At 39.7% G+C, this 16,068-nt stretch overlaps 1 protein-coding gene and 2 long non-coding RNA genes across 6 annotated transcripts in view; 1 reads left to right on the top strand and 2 right to left on the bottom strand.

The window, feature by feature from the left end:
* The window catches only part of LOC147752561 (uncharacterized), an 11,310-nt gene extending 6,440 nt beyond the window's left edge, over positions 1–4,870 (top strand). Inside the window, exons 2-4 of one of the 2 annotated variants that reach the window (XR_015313721.1) lie at positions 2,815–3,106; positions 3,863–4,025; positions 4,380–4,870. This is a non-coding gene — a long non-coding RNA (uncharacterized LOC147752561). The remainder of the gene's footprint in view (positions 1–2,814; positions 3,107–3,862; positions 4,026–4,379) is intronic. The other variant, XR_015313720.1, reaches the window with a different exon arrangement.
* LOC111267252 (syntaxin-2) overlaps positions 1–9,349 on the bottom strand; it is a 12,491-nt gene extending 3,142 nt beyond the window's left edge. Inside the window, exons 1-7 of one of the 3 annotated variants that reach the window (XM_022845364.2) lie at positions 8,869–9,341; positions 8,382–8,520; positions 7,993–8,201; positions 6,578–6,745; positions 6,190–6,264; positions 5,781–5,897; positions 1,395–2,347 (exon numbers count right to left, since the gene is read on the bottom strand). In XM_022845364.2, coding sequence (XP_022701099.1) covers positions 5,790–5,897; positions 6,190–6,264; positions 6,578–6,745; positions 7,993–8,201; positions 8,382–8,520; positions 8,869–8,973 — 804 coding nt within the window. In that variant the 5' untranslated portion in view covers positions 8,974–9,341 and the 3' untranslated portion in view covers positions 1,395–2,347; positions 5,781–5,789. The other 2 variants (XM_022845365.2, XM_022845366.2) reach the window with 2 other exon arrangements.
* A 3,071-nt stretch (positions 9,350–12,420) lies between these two features.
* Positions 12,421–14,953, bottom strand: LOC111267251 (uncharacterized). Its single transcript, XR_002684496.2, has 2 exons — positions 13,126–14,953; positions 12,421–12,898 (listed from the first exon to the last, which is right to left on the bottom strand). It is a non-coding gene; the product is annotated as an uncharacterized LOC111267251 (long non-coding RNA).
* Positions 14,954–16,068: the final 1,115 nt, after the last annotated feature.

The following is a 16,068-nucleotide window of genomic DNA, read 5'->3' as shown; positions in this document are numbered from 1 at the left end:
GGTCTGCGTTATTGCTGCACAGCCGTGGTAACTAACTTCTATGGTATACGCCACAGAATCCATAGGCAATGAGAGATTATGTTCAACATGACGTTAGATTGACTAGGTTCGTAAGGACGACTTTTCATCATACGTCGACATCTATTTGCACTCAACCCCACGAAACAATTGCAAGTCGTAGAAGATGCTGAACATTACTGAACAATTTAGATACTGCTAACGGATAGAAGCCGAATAAGCTCGGAGGGATCGGTGTGATAGCTAGAGCGGTACAGTATTATATGTAGTCTCAATGTCAGTATGTTTTACTTTTAATTTGCAAGTGCGGAAAGTCGTTTCGTGTCTTACGGTAGCTTTCATTTGCGCGTTTGATTTTTTTTACGTTTGAACTTGATGCGGCGTTTTCAGTCGTTTCCAGCTTTTTTTTTTTGTTATGTAATCATTCTTACAGCACCTATCTTATTTTACAGATCATCTTTCCCGTAAAACGTTTGGCGATAGTCGAAATCTCTGCTTGTCGTTTATTACTATATATATACATACGGTGGTGCGTTCAAATTCGGGCAGGGAGGGCATCCGTGTATCGGCTGTCCTGGCAATAGCGCGTCATCTTAGAAACTTGAGTGGAGATTAACTACTATACAACGTTTTCACGCGGGACAAGCTCCCAACATCAACGGTCTAGGCTAGTGCTAGCTTTCGCGCGGCTTCCGAAACGGAAATCAGAGAAAAATTTTCGTAGAGCAAACTTGAAGGTCCTTGACAGAATTTAGATTTGCAGGGATCAAAAATCCATTAAAGTGGCTTAAAAGCCATTCTTGGCAGGTTTAAATTTTTCGTATGGAATTAATAGCCATTTTGAAGAGCAAAATATCGATTTTCTTGATCAACTGATTAGGTCGTTCGGAGTAGTTCCAATTTAGATCATTTTGCATTTTTTGACCATTCCGCGTTCTATTTGCTTCCACTTTTAGAATATTCGACCTACTGTCATTTGACAATGCTGGTATTTTTCTGTATGCGGAGTGTTCAAGGAGCGCTTCAACGGGTTATGTATATTGCTTGAAGTTATTATCGAAAAGTTATTTGTGGACTAACGACGGAACATTTTATACAATAAAGCTAAGCTCGGCTATATAAGAAACACTGAAAATATGCCGAAATCTATACCATACATACATTTATATACATATATTGTTATAGATCGCATTTATTGAAACAACGTACGTGTGAGATATTTTTTCACTATTTTACGTTGTACGCAGGTTAAAGTAATAAAAATTAAAAATAAAACGTATATTAAGCGAAAGCTGCTTGCGGAACCTGATGATAATCGGGCCCATCGTATTGAATCCAACGGAAAATATCAGTTCATAGTCTACAAAAATTACACATTTCGTGGGCATAATGCTTTATTTAAATGTTTTTTTTTATAACGTCATTACTAATGTTTTAGCTCCTGGATACGACTAGTAGTACACGTAGGTCTATATTCAAAGAAACAAAATCATTCTGTGTCCTTCGGTAAAATGGCACAAATAGGATATATTGCATTCAAGAAGCATCCTGAATGCAGTCATCACATATAGATAATGCTATAAGATGAACCCTTAAATGCAGAAAGCCTGCACGAAATGTAGGTGCTGACAAAGTACACTCTCACAATCACGAACATCTGACAAAACCTACTTTAGCCGGAGTATATCTTTGGAAAGCACATTCAGCTAAACCTGAGTAGGTCTTCAGTCAAAAGAACTTTAAAGATCCAAATGGGATATTTGACGACAAGTAAGTCGTACGGAGAGATTAGCAGCGACTCATGTGAGATTTCTGTCAAAATAAGTTATTAAAAAACCCGCATTAATATAGGAAAGACAAATCATGGAAGAAAACGTATACTACGCACAACGTATCGAATGATGCTAGGCCCTCATACAATTTTACCCCGAAATGTCATATAAGCTCATGTCCTATGTTTTAGACCTTAGTTCAATTTACTTCATTTTAAAAGCGAAGATCCTAAGAGGCGATACTAAGCAATCTGTATGTTCAGATGAATCGGTTTTTAAAGACTATCAGGTAACAATCGTAGAACTCTTCAATTTAACAAATGCGTGAAAAAGAATTGGTCTGAAAAAGTCAAATGTCTTTAAAATTTTTTTTTTTTCGGCAACTTGTGACAATATCGCTAATAAAATAATGTCCAAATGCGACCTCAAAAGTGCTAAGCTCTAAGCTCGAATGCTGGTTATAAAATTTTGAAGTTAGCTCTTTCTGGTCGCTTGCAATGAAGTGGAGCACCAGGTGTCGCCATCACGTGACGCTTTGAAGGTTTGTGCAATCCATCCTGCAATAACATACGCGTTTGTCACTTTCTGAAGCTCTACAGAGGCCAATTTAAATTCATTTTTTAGGTCTGCTATACGTTACATAAATTATGACAAATATGTGGTAAAACTGTCTGTCTGTGGTTCCGCTGGCTGTCCATCTTAGTGATCTGTTATAGCTCCATTTCAGATCATACAGTTAAATAACCAGCTGTCAATCATTTTATAAACATCAATACAGATCAGCATGGACTGGATTGCTTCTTGTCGACCAAACAAGTGACGGTGTGCAACATGGAGCAGCGGTTTGACAGCGCCTAGGGGCTTCGACAATAGTGACATGTTATGGTCAAACTGCCCCAAACCTTTCGCGCTAGCAGTAATTATGTTCATCCGCTTTGTGTCCACACTCGTATCTATCTCTTGATGCTTCAACATGGCTTTTTAGCGTTGCTGTTATTGTGTTTTTGCTCGGCGTGCGTTATAGCCCTCTCGTCGATGCGTATACGGTCCTTCGCAGATGACGGCTGTCGCTGCGCCAGGCTGCAGCTGCCCGATTTCGCTTAAATAGCGGCTCTACGCTGGTTAAAATTAGGATCGCGGTAGCACAGGGAAGCATTACATCAAAACATCATCGAAGTCGACATGCAAGCTTCACAGGTACTGCAGTACGAAGTGTACCATTTAGTACAAGATATTGCTGTTGAAAAAGAACGCCTTACTAAGTGCCGAAGTCAAATTAGCTGCAGGATCGAGGGATTTACAATCAGTATGATCAGGTACAACCTATTCACGCATTGGATGCTTTTGCTAGACGTCGAAAGTCTGCTTCTGATGACATCTGTTCTGCAGTGTGGTGTGACGAGTTGTTGATTACGTAGCTAATAAGTTGTTTATATATTCTTCGACAAATAAACGTTGGCAGATTAGGTTTGGGGAACGAACAAAAACACCGTTAGGTATCGCTATGCCTCTTAACACATGTAGAATTATTTTGTGTTTTTTTTTTGACGTGTTTTATAAAAGCTCCATCGTATTGGCATTGTATCAGACTAAATTCTAGCAATTTTCAATCGAGCGTTTGCTATTGTTGCAGTTTCTCCCATACTCGCTAATCAACATACTACTCAGACGAAACAGAAGAAAAGTCTGAACTAATATATGAAGGGCCAATTCATGTTAGCGTTTTTAACATCGAGTTGATCATCTATATAGAATTGGTGCGATTTATGCGCATTAGAAGAAACGCTAACAAGCGTATTCCGATTTCATAGCTTTATTGTACCTGAGAACTAAGCAGAGAAAACCTCGGTAGGCGCTGTTGCACCTAAATAAAACCGGTTCGACTAGGTACATCGCGAAATACAACGAAAAACTGTTAGAGAACAAAAACGGTAATTACCCTGTGAACAATCCCACAGCACTAAATGGTGACGGTTAAAGTAGCAGTCTTTCTGTACCGGCCTGTCTAAGCTACCTCTGTTCCCGGTCAGAGCAAATACGACAGACACGTTCACCGATTTCTTTTTGTGCAGGTGCTCATCGCTGGCGGCTTATTTGCATGTGGGGCAATGATCGCACCAGCGTTCGGCGAGGATGGCTGGAATCGCGGAAAACTCATCCCATCGGCGACTTACACAATCGGAAACCACATCAAAATTTCTCATAACGGACTGACGATTGGGCTGCCTAGATTCGGTATGGAACAAAAGCTGTTTCAATAAGTATAATTTTTGCTATTCGTAGGCCTCAAAAATCATCCAGTCCAAGTCAGCTCTGTATAATTAGTCATTGACTTTCCCTTGTGATTTAGCTTTTAATTTCCTTGAGATAATTTCCTGTCGTACGTAGACGCGCTGAGCCATATCTTGTTCGGGAAAGCTGACTTGGCTTAACCCTTAATACCGCAATCCTGAAATAATTTTATCTTGGGAAAGGTGTGTAAGTTAAATACATATGTGTCTAAGCATAGTCCTGTACATCGAGATCTACGTAAGGGTTTATTCCTACGAAAATAATAAGCGTGTTCCGCGATACTGTTTCATAATCCAGGCCTGTTTAATCGTCACGGCCATAAACATGAAAAGGTCATCGTAAACAACCACCATCACTATGTCGTCCCATGGCCAGTCCATGACCCTTGGTGGTGAAGGGCAACCACCTACTGAGACAGCCTTTGTCACGTTACAAGGGTGCTCCTAAAGCTGCCGCTAAACGATACGTCTGCTTGTCCCATGGCTGAATGCGAGGGTCGATCATAGACAAGATAAGGTGTTGTGTTTAAAACACATATACGAAAAAAAAAACGACGAAAAACGTAAGCGAGAGGGAAAGTACGATAACGCACTATGGACATTGTAATTAAGTTATCTACTTATCTAGGTTTAATCATTTGTACACATGAAACGGAACTTTGCCTCCTCGCCTCCTGTAGCAGCGCAATAAGCTCTCTGCTCAGTTCTGTATATTTATTGTAGGTGTTTCGGTTTCTAAGATGAATTTATCTCTCATCTATTGTAATAAACGGTATTTTACTGTTTGTACATCTGTGCATTTTCTCTAAATTATATCTTATACACGATCAGCAAGTTTAGATTGACATTATTAGCCGTTAACGACTACGTTCAAAAGTTTTAGCTGTTTCGAAGGAAAAGAAGTAAGGATTTTTTACCTCCAGATGCTTGAAAGTTGAACTTATAATGTCCAGTGTAAAGTACAAACAGAAAATGTTCCTGTACGTTAACATGTATCATGTAATACATGCTGCAATATTGTTCCGTTAAGGAGCATTCATGCATTATCCATGCCTTTTTTTTTTTGGATCCAAACGTGTTTCTAGTCAGGATGTAAATTGCTACATTCACTACTCTCTTGGTGGTAATATGTTTGAACTATTATAGAAGTGGTCGGCGCATAATTTCTATACAGGTTGATTTCAACACATTGATTGATAGAAAACAGCTAGCAGAGGAGTGAGCTCTACGATTTATAGAAGGCTCGTTGCATTGAAACTGTCAGTATAGCTAAGAACTGCTGTTTACGGTGTTTCGTCCGTTAGATTATATTACCAGCAAGTTTCCTGTTTACTTGGATTACTGATCCTGAATATAGCAATGGTAACATTGACATAGGACGTAACATGCTTATGAGCTCTACAGTCATCCTTCGATGCTGAATAAACTGAGATGTCTAAGCGTCTCGAGCATTCGTTTATAGATGCAGAAAACATGGGACACATCAACGATTATCGAGCAAGACACAAACAAACAATAGATTCGAAATAATAAATGTAAACGTTTGATCGACTATGATATAGTAACCCTTCCCAGCTATAGATACGTTGTTTGCTAGTTATACTGAATTGGTCAGCTTGTAATTTGTGTCTAGACTCTTTCTAGCTAGCTAACATGTACTCAAGGATAAACAATTTGACCAATTGAAATTCTTACGTACCCGTGATAATTATTTGCTCGATAGGATGATGATCATTACGAGTATCACGACTGTGAGAGCAACGTAGAGGAAAATCCGAAACTTTCTCCTTCGAGCGGACGACCGATTCGTTCGAGCCTACGGCGTTACGAAAAGGCAAAAGTTCACAAAGAGTAACCGATGAAAAAATCGTCGGCAAAGGGATTCGTCTCTGACTCTACCGAGTCGAAAAACAATTGGACGTAGAACCTTGACGACACGAGGGCAAATCTCCAAGCTGTGCAGGAGACGTATTTGTTCCATACTAAGTACACGTAAGAAAATATTGATTAATAATCAGTTACATGTTGCGTATACCTGTAATACAATTTGATAAAAGAATTGCGGGTAAAAATAACACAAAGCAAATCTATACAGTTTTGCACTACACCTTGACAAGTTCATCTCCGCCATCGTCGACGAACACGACCGCGTCCTCAACGTTCTCCGCAATTCGACTGACGGCCTGTCGCGAAAAATCGAAAACATCTCAGACACAGCGTTAATGTCGCGCATGCCTCGTACCGAATCGTACGTTCTTTAACGTTAAATTTAAAGGATACGATAAACAACATCGTCGTTGTATGACTGCTAGAAAAAATCCAATTGGAACCAGCCTTTCATTGGGCATATGAACGGACGCAAGAAAACGCAATTTAGCATACATTCTTTTTTGTTTGGTGATCCAAAGCTCGACATCGATTAGAACTCTACGAATGCATCCAGTCGCAAGCAGATTATTATAATTCGGTATAAGCAGAACCCACGAGTGTACAGACCTTGCCTTGTGTTTCAACAAAGACAGCAACTTCAGTGAATAATTCGGTAATATAACGAACGGATTCCTCCAGGTTCTCAATATCCTTTTGCCGATTTCGCATCTCATCGAGAACGAAGCGCGCTTCGTCAATCTTAAGTTGTGAGGCCGCTCCGATAAATAAGTCGTTCTGGTACAGGTATAAAAAGATGAACATAGGACAGGATTACGAAACGTATATACGTTGGGATACAAATTCATTTAGGCCTGCATTTACTTTGTTTCAACTAAGAAATCGTTAATCAGGATATATTAAGTCGTTTCATAGCTAAACTGTGAGCCCACCTCAGTCCCTGGCCTAAACCCGCAAAGAGGAAGGTTACATCGTAAGGGGTTAGCTCCAATGGGAAATACTATATGCTATTTATTTTTCCATTGCTTATTGGCTATATTGTTGCATCAGTAAGATGCGGACCCATGATACCTGCGTTCCTAATTGACAGAAAGAAGCTAAACATAACAGTATGCGTGATCTACCACAGCCATATTAATTTAGCCTACACAGGGCAAAGCTTCCTGGTTTCATTTTCAACCATATGCGTCATTCGCTAAACAAGCGTCTTATTGCTGCACCATCTCCGAGGCCCTGTATTTCCGTCAGCTGAGTTTTCGGGCCCATTTTATTGACGACAGACATTTTTGTTTAAAAGCTTTTGTATTATGGACTCGGCATTTTAATATATGAAAAGAGAAAAAAAACCCTTCATCATGCATGCAACCGAGATTCAACACGCAATCAAAATTATTACAATATGTCGACCCTGCATTCTGACACAAAAGTCAAATTTTACTTCTACGCGAACAGAAAAAATAATTTATCCCTTCCTATTCGTAATATTTGTGGCAGGCATGTGACACTAATTAATTAGCGATATCTAACGTTTTTTTCTACAAATAAAAAAAGTTGAGCTTTAGGTCAAGCAAATGTTCCTTTTGGAGCTTCTATTGCATACAACAATGTAATCTTTCTTTACGAAGATCGCTTGGGCGGCCGCTAATAGCTATAAGTAGAACCAGTGCCGTTGCAAACCACAATCATTCTACTATGGCCTATGTGTTATTCAATAGAGAATATACCATCGACGAGGTATAAAGTGCAGATACAATAATAAGTTTTTAAACAAAAAAAAACACATAGAAGGTTAATTATAATATATTATTACTATATATATATATATATATATATATATATAATTACTATAATGTCGATAGGAGGAATACAACACTTTTTCGCCAAAGACCCTTTCAGGTTCTATAACCTACTGACTTGAAAACATCTGAACTAACATAACTTTGACAAAGGCAACTTGAATACTAAATTAATTGCCAGATGCAAAAAAAACAAAGGCATTGTGCAATCGTAAGTGTCTGCCCTACCCTTGCCAACATTTTTTCGACTTCGTCGTCAGTAGACGCGTGGCCCATAATCTTTAGCTGTCTGTGAATACGTTGTTTACATTTGTCATGATAAGCCATCTGTTCCGAATTGAAATCTCTGGCGAGATCCCCGAATCTCTGTGATATAGCCTGATACTGGCACCATCGCATACGACCCCTCGCCGAACCATCATTTGAGCTAACTGAACCTAGGACAATCAATTTTTTTCGTTAAAAGTTAGCGAAAATATCATGCATTAGCAGATTCTATGTACCAATATTTTGCTTGAAACAAGTTTTGCTTATAGAACAAAAATAGACTCATGGAAAAGCTAATATAACTTAAAACATATAAGCTTTTTTTTTTACTCCGGCATGGTTCGCCTTACCCCTAATTTGTTGGAGTAATCCTCGAACACTTGCCGCGGTCTGTCGAAAATCCTGAATAATAGGGTTTATCCCGTCACTTTTTTTGTCAATGGAGGTGAAAGCGTCTGCGTGCGCCATGGCCAGCTTTTTTATGAGACCCTACAACGACATCGTCATGCGCGAATTAATGTAAAATCAAAGGAAACCTACGTGATACGGTATCCCCTTAGGATGCGTTTTTATAGAAGAGGAAAAATCATTCAGCAGAATTACAGCTTTATTTATTCAATGCTTTAGAATGCTACCTATATACTTTTCCAACCGGGACAGACAATTCTACCTCGGCTGCTTTGCGCATTAGGAAATAACAAGGAAACAAATTTTCTACTTTTTGTTAATCTTTCCGAGAACCCTCTGGAACAACATCCTGCTAATTTAGCTGGTCAAAAAATAGGAGCTAAGCAAATGAAAATTCCTAATGCTTAGATACGCGTGGGCTGCATATACCTGCATCCGGGTGAGGTCCTCATGGGCCTGGCTAAACACCATCATTGGCGAGAATTCGGTGGCGAAGATTACGGCTTGCAGCTCTGGTAACCGATCTTGCGGCATGGTTATAATATATAGTATTGAGGACGACTATATACGGAGACACTGTGCGAAATATCCGTATACTGCACTCCGACAAGCACGTACACACACACACAGACTATTGAACCTTCAAGAATCTTATCAGCCTGTTTCAATATTAACCAAGTAGAACACGTTTTCGAGTAAAAATTCGTCTGCTAGTAAAGATTTCCAGTTCTATAGCGCGTTTAGTGCGAACAAAACGAGACTGTCATCACGGCTTGATGGCCGTCAAAAGGTCAAATGCACGGAGCTCCTCGCCTCCAACAATTATAAGATACTGCTCAAACCGAGCGCAGCCGATGGCCGTTATTTATGATTAGAAACGATACGACTATAGTACATAAGCGCGGATAGATTATTAAGAGGAATGTAAATTAAACGGGCGTAAAATCATTGATACCTTACCTAGATAAAGAATTACCATGCATGTAATTATGTTAGCTCGCATCTTTCTTTCTTAGGACATTCCGCTATCGAACAGTGAAACACACACATGTTGACTTCTGATGAGGCTTCTTTTGATCGAATGCTAACATTGATAAGGAACGGTAGCCGGGTTTTTGTGCGTCACTGTGTCGTACGTTTCCAACAAAATCAGAGCTAACATATTCTGCCCAGGAAAATACGCTATGTAATGCTTTTATAGTTCGAAGTGTATAGTTACATAGCCAACCACATTAGTCCGGTAGAATAATGGCTAGGATGATACCAAGATTGAGTACTGAACTCTTGTTACGTCAATATGCAATTAAACTATCAAGCCTAGGTGGGTTCCGCTCCCTCGAGCCTCTACTGCTATAAAATTAGAGTCCCACCGGCTTACCAATCACCCGTCTTTACAGTGTGTGGCATTTACGCATTCCCTTTCCCGTTCGGCTGCCGTTGGGAGCTGGCTGCCTGCCTGCACTAAGTATGTCTAGTCCTTATATATATAGATATATAAATATCTATACGTATAGCTACGATCGCTACATAATATGTGCTGTTTTCAGCCTGCACTGCTTACTCATGCTAGGCTGTTAAGCTTGATAAAACTGTAGGTCAACATATTTCGATGAATATTGTGATACTTCCTAGTTTATCACGCCTGTGTTTACAATATGCTTAGAACTACGGCTGCAATTTACCTTGGCCAGCCAAGAGATGTTCATTGAGTCAATTGATCCGTAAGTCTTCGACAAGTGTATATTATTTTATTTATTAGAACTGCCGAAAATGCACAACTATTCATGCAGGCATAAGGTATAAACATGCCATTTCGTTCCGGCCGTCATGCGAAAATCTGCGAACGGTTTACCAGAAAGGGCAGGAGATGTGGGACTTGGTCAAGGAGAAAAACCTGGGCAATTAAGATTATTAATTATTACCTCAAGATAAGCACGGCCAAACCTAAACTAAACTACTCCACCTTTTGTGGCAGAAAACGTAATGCAGCTTAGAAAGGTGTCACCGGTCCGGCAAGACGAAAGAAATACGGGTAAGAGTGACCCGGCAAGCACCCCCCTAATTAGCACGGACCGAGCTCTTAATAAAGAGAACTGCAAAAAGAATTGCTCCAATTGTGTAGATATTCAAATAGCCCGCGTTTTCTTTGAATAATTGGAAATTAGAAACCGATCTTGACTACAACTTCTTCACTAAACACGACTAAAACCGTTAAGAGACATCGAATTGAAGCCGTTGGAAAGGTGCTCCATCCGATAGATTAGACGTAGACACAAGCAAGCCTCTTTAATACTGTAACACTTTTCAAGATCGCAACTCAAGATGAGTAAATAGAGGACTATACTAAATGCTGCACGTAACATCGTGCGCCAACTCGAAACACCAGCTATCAGTGAGCGACTAATAAAGCGGCTGAAAGGTCGGCGGAACAGGATTAAGGCAATAGGCACACAAATGACGCGTTTTCGTTGGCGGCCTATAGAAATGTCCAGAGATGGAAGTATAGTCCTGATAGCCGCAAGCCTCACACGGCGAAAAAGCTGTACGGGAAAGAGAACCAACAGAAAGTGATGTTTAATCAAGTTCTTTATCTATCAGTACAGATACGGCTCTTAATAAGTGTATAATATTTGTATCCTAACCCATTGTTTGTATTAATCAATTACCCTACCCAGTGACTTATTATCAAAGAAAATTTACCCAAGTGTCAAGCTAACGAAGATTGTAATATGAGCGGATTTTTCACTATAGGGCTCTTCTTAATAACTTTTGTACTTCAAAACGGAGGCCATGACGTCACACAGTAACACATCGAGTCCAAGAGATACGTATGGAGGTTCCACGGCGACGAGTCCGACCACGCTTACCTCATGGCTATCATCGTAGTCTTCAAAGAAGCAATCGAGTAGAATTTGTGAGGTGTTTTAAATTGAGAATTAGCCCAAATATATCTTTACGGTGACGCAGCAAGGTGCGGTTGAATTAACACCACCGGTGCTACTTAATTGGATGCTCATTCGTTTCACTGATTTGGCTATGAGGTTACCTAGGGCGAACTGGAAACTTTATTATAGTTCTTATTCTATCCTAACGTTGTCCATAATACGCTGAATACGTCGTAACTTTAATCTGTCCTTTCAAGTTCTTAACTTCAATTACATGATTACTTACTGAAGTATTCTTGCATACGTCAGGGACGTCACGCTACAACTTTCACTCGTAGACAGGATTTCCACGAAATGAACGAATGTCAAAGTGTCTTTCTCACAGAAACTAACATTTATTTTTTTTTTTTTTATATATTTATCGGTTTTCTCTAAACAGGCATACCGTGTGATATGAAGTACTTAGCTAATCGAATTGAACGTTTATACAGGCAAATTACATTAAAAAACGCAGGTGGAAGATCTCTATATGTTCAGGATCTTCAATCTTTGCGCGAGTTACAGTCGTTTTTCCCGAGCTCAATGGGCCGTACAAAACGCTTCATGCAGCTAGTGAGAAACTCAAAACACAGATGCTGCTCTAGCCAAACTAAGCAGAACCAACTTACAATCAATAGAAACTTAAACTGTAAATGAACCTGCAAAAGGGATCATAGCTACCATTAGCACTTTGTTTCTTCAGTTGAATCTTCGTCATACTAAGATATATTATGATAAGCTTCCTTATAATAAGATCCGATTGCCAATTCGTAGCTATAAGGAAGCTCATCATAACACTTCGGCTGCGCAGATCTCGCGGTCGCTACCGCACGAATGAAAAGCTCACAGCTTCAAATTTGTTACCCGCGAAATCGACGCATCGATAGCAACAAACTAAGGCGCAATCTCCTTTTAGAGTATCTTAGTGTAGGATTTTTTTTAATTAATAGTTACCTTCAAGTCTTGAAATGATTGGCATTATGATCCTAGCTAAGGAATATATAAATTTTTTGTATAGAGCTATAGCCACTCCCTTATAATTATTAAGCTTTTCATATAATGTTGGTCGTTTTATTAGTTTTCCTAAAGTTAACCTCGGTTGTGCACGTCATTCAATGTGAGCCTGGTTCTTTCATATATGCAAATATACAAATACATATCGAAATAATGATTTATACATATTTTGTTCGAAAAGCCTGGGTCGCTTTTCATGTTTGACTTACTGATGTCTACCAATCTTTCACAAATATAAAACGCCGAACTGGAGCAAGAGAGTAACGGGCCATTTAAGGGATCGTTTTCTTGCAATTTCAATCGTACTTTCAATAAATGATAATATCCTAGGCCCAACTGCATCTGGCCAAATTCTGCTGTGGGGATAACAGCTATTAACCGTAATTTTTTATTAGACTTGAAAATGCAAAAGTAAGGATAATTAGAAAAACAATAATAATTAATATGAAACCTGTAATACGAAAAAGCTGTTTCAGTTTGTCTTGTTCGTACCGGGCAGCCCGTTCTATCTCCTTTTTGGCCTGAAAGGACATCAATAAAACAAATAGTCATAAGCACACAAAACTACAATGCCTATCTTTGACTGTGTACACTTTGTATGTGCAATGTATTTCGCAGAACACCCTTTTTCATGATATCGCACAAGCTGCCTAGGTTTTTTACGGCACGGCCATTAAGCGTTGTGTATTATAGCATAATCTACTCACTCGAAATAGCAGCTGCACTGTCGTGCTGGAGTTCTGCGTACCTGTTCAATATATAGAGCGGAAAATTTGGTTTTTCTGTTTGCGTGCATGTCGTCTTAGCGTCGGAACACCGGACCTGCTTTGTCGTACGAGTTCAATCGGGTTGGCTGCCTCCAGTTACCGCTTTCACATACAGTATTCATTAGCAAGCAACCAGTGGCGTTTTGAATTCAACGGGAAGCTTCAATCGCTTGAACTTAGAACAAATGGCGTGTGAGTGATGGGGCTCTCAAACCCTGCTAATTGCAATGGAGGCCATAGCTGAGGTCTATGACAACAACGCACACAGCCGAAACCAGTTTGCAATCACTATAGACTATGTTTATTTCCTCACATCTGCTTCATGCCAGGATGTTCAGAGTAGATCATCGGTAACGCTTGTCTTTGCATTGAGTGCAATAATCCGAACTTGGTTACACTTCCGTGAGATTTACGTTGACCTGTGCGATTTTTGCTAGCTTTTTCTAATTGTGAAAATCTCACAAAAACAGTGACTTTGACCAGGCCGCATACACTTTGCTTGTCTGATACATCGTTTTGAGAAAATAAACTTTTCTTTCCAAAACATTTACGAAGAATAATTACACGTTAAAACTAGATGCATCGTTATTTTATAACAAACGAGCGAAAAACAGCATCGAAGCGGCGATTGTGGCTAAGTGAAATGAGCCGGTGCGTCTGCAAGAACATTTCTCTCGTATCGACGAGGTGGGGACTTCAAATAATCCAAAAGCCACCACTGTAATGTTACGTGCTTGAACTAGCCACACAAAATAGTGAGGAGTAGCATGTTTGGTAAGCCCTCCATGCAACGTTCGTCTCACTTGCTTCTCAATATGGCACTGCGTATCATCCTGCCCAAGTAAACACACTTCAAATCTGACCGCAAAGTCTGTGTAAGCGACACAGCCCGGCCTGATTATGCTTCAGAAAATATAAAAATAATTTTTCGAGTGAAATACGTTAAAAGATAACATTGCATCAGAAGTATCCTTCACGTTTACAACTGCTAAGTAAATAAACCTCCTTGGGTATTCCTCGGTCCTAGGTGCCCCCACCGAATAGTCCCTATTGTGTTTCTTGATCTCATTTTTGTCACGATAAGGCACCTACATCTATTTACATTTTCCATGGCAGGTAACATTTTCAACACAGTCAACGTTTGTTTCTCTGCTGTAGGTAGTTGTTCAAATTCGCAATTTTATCCACTTTGTAAATAATTTATTCACCAGCCTACTTTATTCATTAATTTGCTATTCTTATTAATAGATAGCGGTAGACGATAGCCTGCTAGCATGCCATTGTCTATGAGAAATGGCCAAGGCTACTCACATCTTGTACATGAGCTGAAAAATGTTGTTTGCCAAAAAATATTAGTCATCCAAGAAAAGAGAACTAGGAGTTTTGTGGCATATTGTAGCCATCGTCATCGTAGGAGATGACATACAAATCTAATGTTTGGCGATCCATATTTCGTTACCATGGTGACGATTAAAATGGCTACTACATACCTACACGATGCATTTTATTATTTATTTACTTACTTGTTACGCTTGTCTGAGAGATAAAGGGAGGATAGATCTATTCCCTGTGAGGTATGAGACTGCGGGTTTGAAGGTGTCACACTTATCCCTCTATTGTGAGACACGGCTATCTCTTGTAAAATTCCCCTAGCGACGACCAAAGTAGCAGCCCACCTCTGAATAAGTTTAATATTAGGCTTGTAGCGCACCTTCTGAAGTTATATTCGAGCTCCATGGCTAGCTGCAGTCATGAGCTCCTATGCGCAATGCCACAGTTCGAAGTCGTTGCTAGAATATCCGGAAAATCCAATATTTGTTATTAAAAAAGCCAATCAAATTTTTGAAACTGGTCACCTAAAAAGTGACGGCAAATTTTTTCAGCTGGAGATAGACACTTCACTACAAGACAAAAAGGTCTGCAAAAAGCCCATATTTTACCCTATATGTCAGGCGCTATGGCTTATTTTACGGAGGGCGGTCAAGGCTCTTTTTGCCTTATTAATAGTCAGTGATCGCATTCATCACGCAGACTGCCCAAGTAGCCGGAAGGCTAGCGCAGTAGGTTTATAGGCACGATGCTTCAGTTTTCGTACTTGCATAAGACTCATGCGTCTTTTGAGACAATTGATAACTAGCTTGGCTCGATCTGTAACATAATATAAACAACTGATTCGTACAGCGCCGCAAGCTAATAAGGCAGTTTTAGCAGCACAGATGTTGTGGAAATCACAAAATACAAGTCAATAAAAGCCGCGTAGTCCCAAATTAAAAATGCCGACCCAGGAACGAACAACGTTAGCTTAGCGACACTGAAAAAAAATGCCCTAAAACGCATACTAGTTGTTGGTTTTCCATCACAGCATTGGCTTCAAATAAGTCAAGTGGGCTATTAGAAACATTGATTCTGTCAGCCTTTCGAGGTCCCTCTGTGAGGAAAGCTGTTTTTCTATTATTACCTTCACTTCATCAAGCATACTATACTCGATGAGAGCGAATTCTCAACACATTTAAATCATATTAATAGTTAAAAAAGCTGCATTCAAGCGGTAAATGTCGCATTGTTTTTTAGAAAACTACATGCAACATTTATAGCAATAACTTAATTTGCATGGCGTATTTGTTGCCTCGTCACATCACCATGTGATCGTTCGTACCAAACACCACCATGTCCTGCCAAGCATGATTTGCAAAAAGATGCGCAGAAGAAAACTTTTGTCTGTTTGAAGGGTTCCCTCATCGAGCCCCTGCTTCAAAAACCTATTCACCTACCTTTTCCTTCCCGACACTTGTCCTGGGCAAAAAAAAAAATCTAATTTTGTTAACGTTCTACGCGTAATTGGGTTTCCACGCTTTAAAGACTTTAGTTCGAACTCCACATCCTATCGGGGCTTTACCTTATCGGAGCCTGCTGCAGGATCAGAA

This window comes from Varroa jacobsoni, unplaced genomic scaffold, assembly GCF_002532875.2.
Source record: "Varroa jacobsoni isolate VJ856 unplaced genomic scaffold, vjacob_1.0 scaffold_1163, whole genome shotgun sequence".
Lineage (NCBI taxonomy): Eukaryota > Metazoa > Arthropoda > Arachnida > Mesostigmata > Varroidae > Varroa > Varroa jacobsoni.
This window is presented reverse-complemented; position numbering and strand designations above follow the sequence as displayed.